The 4627-nt window shown below is 34.5% G+C and overlaps 1 protein-coding gene across 1 annotated transcript in view; it reads left to right on the top strand.

Moving 5' to 3' along the window:
• The first annotated feature begins 2011 nt into the window (after positions 1 to 2011).
• LOC112073996 (cytochrome P450 3A27) overlaps positions 2012 to 4627 on the top strand; it is a 12709-nt gene continuing 10093 nt past the window's right edge. Inside the window, exons 1-3 of the mRNA XM_070440352.1 lie at positions 2012 to 2142; positions 2317 to 2462; positions 4526 to 4572. Of these exons, the coding sequence (XP_070296453.1) occupies positions 2077 to 2142; positions 2317 to 2462; positions 4526 to 4572 (259 nt within the window). The 5' untranslated portion in view covers positions 2012 to 2076. The remainder of the gene's footprint in view (positions 2143 to 2316; positions 2463 to 4525; positions 4573 to 4627) is intronic.

Below are 4627 nucleotides of genomic sequence, written 5' to 3'. Positions count from 1 at the left end.
AGTAACGTAATTCTGGATGAACACCACTTCACGTTTACTAGTTTTACCCCTGATCCAACATTAACGCCCGAAGACCTCACAAGCCAATGAATCACTGACATTACATTCTACAGTGTTACACCAGCGTTAAGCCGTCCAACATTACCCCAAACTCTAGCTAACGTTAATCGTGATTACATTTCAGGTTAACTAGTTTACCTGGCTCCACCATGTACCCCCAGACGACTCTGACGGTAACGTAACGTGATTTAACATTCCACGTTACTAGTCTTAAACTGCCAAAATTACCCCAAAGCTGCGCCGGACTGCAGTAACGTATCTTGCAGTAACATTCAGGTTACTTAGTCTTTACCTCGTCCAACATGTACGCCCAACTCACCGCAGCAATGTCAATCTGCATTTACCATTCAGGTTATCTAGTTTTACCGCTGCCTCCAACACTACCCCAAACTCGATAAGTCACGTTAATCTGCATTACATTCAGCTTACTAGTTACCTGTCCAACAATTTTACCCCAAACCTCGAGTTAAATAGTAATGTATCTGATTGATATATACAGTTACTAGTTTACCTGTCCAACATTTACCCCAAACTCAGTAATGTAATCTGATTACATTCAGTTTACTAGTTTTACCTGGTCCAACATTACCCAAAGCTCAGTGTCGTAATCTGATTACATTCAGTTACTAGTTTTTACCTGCTGCCAAAATTACCCCAAACTCTAGTAACGTAATCTGATTACATTCAGTTACTAGTTTTACCTGTCCAACAGTTTACGCCCAAACTCGAGTAATGTAATCTGATTACATTCAGTTACTAGTTTTCCCTGTCCAACATTACCAGAAACTCAGTAATGTAATCTGATTACATTCAGTTACTAGTTTTACCTGTCCAACATTACCTCCAAACTCAGTAAGTAATCTGATTATATTCAGTTACTAGTTTTACCTGTCCAACATTACCCAAACTCAGTAACGTAATCTGTATTACATTCAGTTACTAGTTTACCTGTCCAAAATTTACCTCCAAACTCAGTAACGTAATCTGATAACATTCAGTTACTAGTTTTTGCCTGTCCAACATTACCCCAAACTCAGTAACGTAATCTGATTACATTCAGTTACTAGTTTTAACCTGTCCAACATTACCCAAACTCAGTAACGTATCTGATAACACATTCAGTTACTAGTTTTACCTGTCCAACATTACCCCAAACTCAGTAATGTAATCTGATTACATTCAGTTACTTTTAGATTACTTTCCCTTTAACCCTTTCTCCTATGCTGAGTCTCCTCCTCCACATCTGAACAGCCAATACATATCTGTTGCTAGACAGAACCTTAGGAACCTGTTCTTCCTCACTTCATCTGACCTYTGCCCCAAAGTGCTCACTCCTCCCCAACTCACGGCTGTCATGGTGACTGGTACCAGACTGTGTCTTTCCTCCCCCCATAGGATCCCTGATAACAATAACATATCCTGACATAATGTAAACATGATTRATTCCCCTCTCTCCCTCAGTGACAGGAATAAGTATATTTCATGATTTCATAAGTCAAGAAATCAGAACCCAACACTACTGTATATAATAATACTATTTATTAAACAACTTTAAACTTGCACCTCTTTTCAATGCTGATTTGAATGTCATTGAGAAAACAGACAAGTGTCAAAGATATTTTTTCGCAAACATCTTTTCTGAATTTAAAGTAATCCTCAAAGTAATCATCTAGTTTTTCAAAAAATATCTGTAATCTGATTATAATATTTTTTTTTCTGGTTAWGTAACAGATTACAGTTACCGTTTAAAAAAATATCCCTTACATGTAATCCGTTACTCCCCAACCCTGTGTGTTTCTCCTCTGTGAAGGATCTATGATGGGAGGCAGTCTGTTCTGTGTACCATGTAGGTGTATATATAGTGGTTAAAGTCATGTGTGTTTCTCCTCTGTGAAGGATCTATGAGGGGAGGCAGTCTGTTCTGTGTACCATGTAGGTGTATATATAGTGGTTAAAGCCATGTGTGTTTCTCCTCTGTGAAGGATCTATGATGGGAGGCAGCCTGTTCTGTGTATCATGGACAAAAGCATGATCAAGACCGTCCTGATTAAAGAGTGTTACAACATCTTCACCAACCGCAGGGTGAGACACACGCACGCACGCACGCACGCACACACACACATCCCCTAATAATAATCTGAATAATAATAATCCTTACATTATTACTGATATTATTAATACATTATTTGTGTTTCAGAAATGTATTCTGAATGGTGAGCTGTTTGATAGTTAATAGAACTGTCCTCCATGTTTTAGAACTTCCATCTGAACGGCGAGGTGTTTGATGCGGTGTCCGTTGCCGAGGACGATACATGGAGACGGATCCGCAGTGTCCTCTCACCTTCCTTTACCTCTGGACGACTAAAAGAGGTAGAACCATCCCTCCATCTCTCCCTTTCTATGTTTTATCAACTTGTTATTAACACTTTATAACTTGTTATGAACTCTTCATAAACTCATTATAGCTTGTTATAAACTCATTATAGCTTGTTAGAAACTCATTATAGCTTGTTATAAACACTTTATAGCTTGTTATAAACACTTTATAGCTTGTTATAAACTCTATAAACTCATTATAGATTGTTATAAACTCATTATAGCTTGTTAATAACTCATTATAGCTTGTTATAAACTATTAACTCATTATTGCTTGTTATAAACTCTTTACTAACTCTTTATACATTGTTATAAAGTCTTTACTAACTATTTATAGCTTGTTATAAACTCTTTATTAACTCATTATAGCTTGTTATAAACTCTTTTACTAACTTTTACTAACTCATTTATAGCTTGTTATAAACTATTAACTCATTATAGCTTGTTATAACAACTCTTTATTACCTCATTATAGCTTGTTATAAACTATTAACTCATTATAGCTTGTTATAAACTATTAACTCATTATAGCTTGTTATAAACTATTAACTCATTATAGCTTGTTTATAAACTGTTACTAACTATTTAAGCTTGTTATAAACTCTTTACTAACTCATTATAGCTTGTTATAAACTCTTTACTAACTCATTATAGCTTGTTATAAACTATTAACTCATTATAGCTTGTTATAAACTCTTTACTAACTCATTATAGCTTGTTATAAACTATTAACTCATATTATAGCTTGTTATAAACTCTTAATTCATTATAGCTTGTTATAACCTATTACTCATTATAGCTTGTTAAAAACTATTAACTCATTATAGCGTGTTATAACCTATACTCATTATAGCTTGTATAAAACTATTAACTCATATAGCTTGTTAGAAACTATTAACTCATTATAGCTTGTTATAACCTATTACTCATTATAGCTTGTTATAAACTATTAACTCATTATAGCTTTGTTATAACCTATAACTCATATAGCTTGTTAGAAACATTAACTCATTATAGCTTGTTATAAACTATTAACTCATTATAGCTTGTTATAAACTCTTCATAAACTCATTATAGCTTGTTAAACTCTTACTAACTCATTATAGCTTGTTATAAACTCTTTACTAACTCATTAAAGCTTGTTATAAACTCTTTATTAACTCATTATAGCTTGTTATAAACTCTTTATTAACTCATTATAGCTTGTTATAAACTATTAACTCATTTTAGCTTGTTATAAACTCTTTATTAACTCATTGTAGCTTGTTATAAAACTCTTTATTAACTCATTATAGCTTGTTATAAACTATTAACTCATATAGCTGTTTATAAACTTTTTATACATATTATAGCTTGTTATAAAGTCTTTAGAACTTGTTAATAAACTCTTTATTAACTCATTATTGCTTGTTATAAACTCTAATCTCAGTAAAACTTGTTATAAACTTATTATAGATATACAGCAATAGCTGAATGGGATGAGCCTTGACTAGAAACAATATATACCGTGCATTCAGAAAGTATTCAGACCCATTGACTTTTTCCACATTTTGTTACTATTAAAGCCTTATTCTAAAATGATTACATAAAACATTTTCCTCATCATCTACACACAATACCCCATAATGACAAAGCAAAAACCGTTTTTAAGAAATGTTAGCAAATGTATTAAAAATCAACAACAGATACCTTATTTACATTATTATTCAAAAGTGAAGTCATGCGTCCTCTGAAACATGACCCGTCTGACCACCTACTTCCTGTTTCACCGGATGTCAGCAGCACTAATTGAAAGACATGACCACCTACTTCCTGCTTAACCCGGTTGTCAGCAGCACTAATGTGAAAGACATGACCACTACTTCCTGTTTCACCGGATGTCAGCAGCGCTAATGTGAAAACATGCCACCTACTTCCTGTTTCACGGATGTCAGCAGCCTAATGTGAAAGACTATGACCACCACTTCCTGTTTCACCGGATGTCAGCAGCACTAATGTGAAAGACATGACCACCTACTTCCTGTTTCACCGATGTGCAGCACTAATGTGAAAGACATGACCACCTACTTCCTGTTTCACCGGATGTCAGCAGCACTAATGTGAAAGACATGACCACCTACTTCCTGTTCACCGGATGTCAGCAGCACTAATGTGAAAGACATGACCACCTTACTTCCTGTATCTCTCTCTT

This window comes from Salvelinus sp. IW2-2015, unplaced genomic scaffold (assembly GCF_002910315.2).
Source record: "Salvelinus sp. IW2-2015 unplaced genomic scaffold, ASM291031v2 Un_scaffold2455, whole genome shotgun sequence".
Taxonomy (NCBI): domain Eukaryota; kingdom Metazoa; phylum Chordata; class Actinopteri; order Salmoniformes; family Salmonidae; genus Salvelinus; species Salvelinus sp. IW2-2015.
This window is presented reverse-complemented; position numbering and strand designations above follow the sequence as displayed.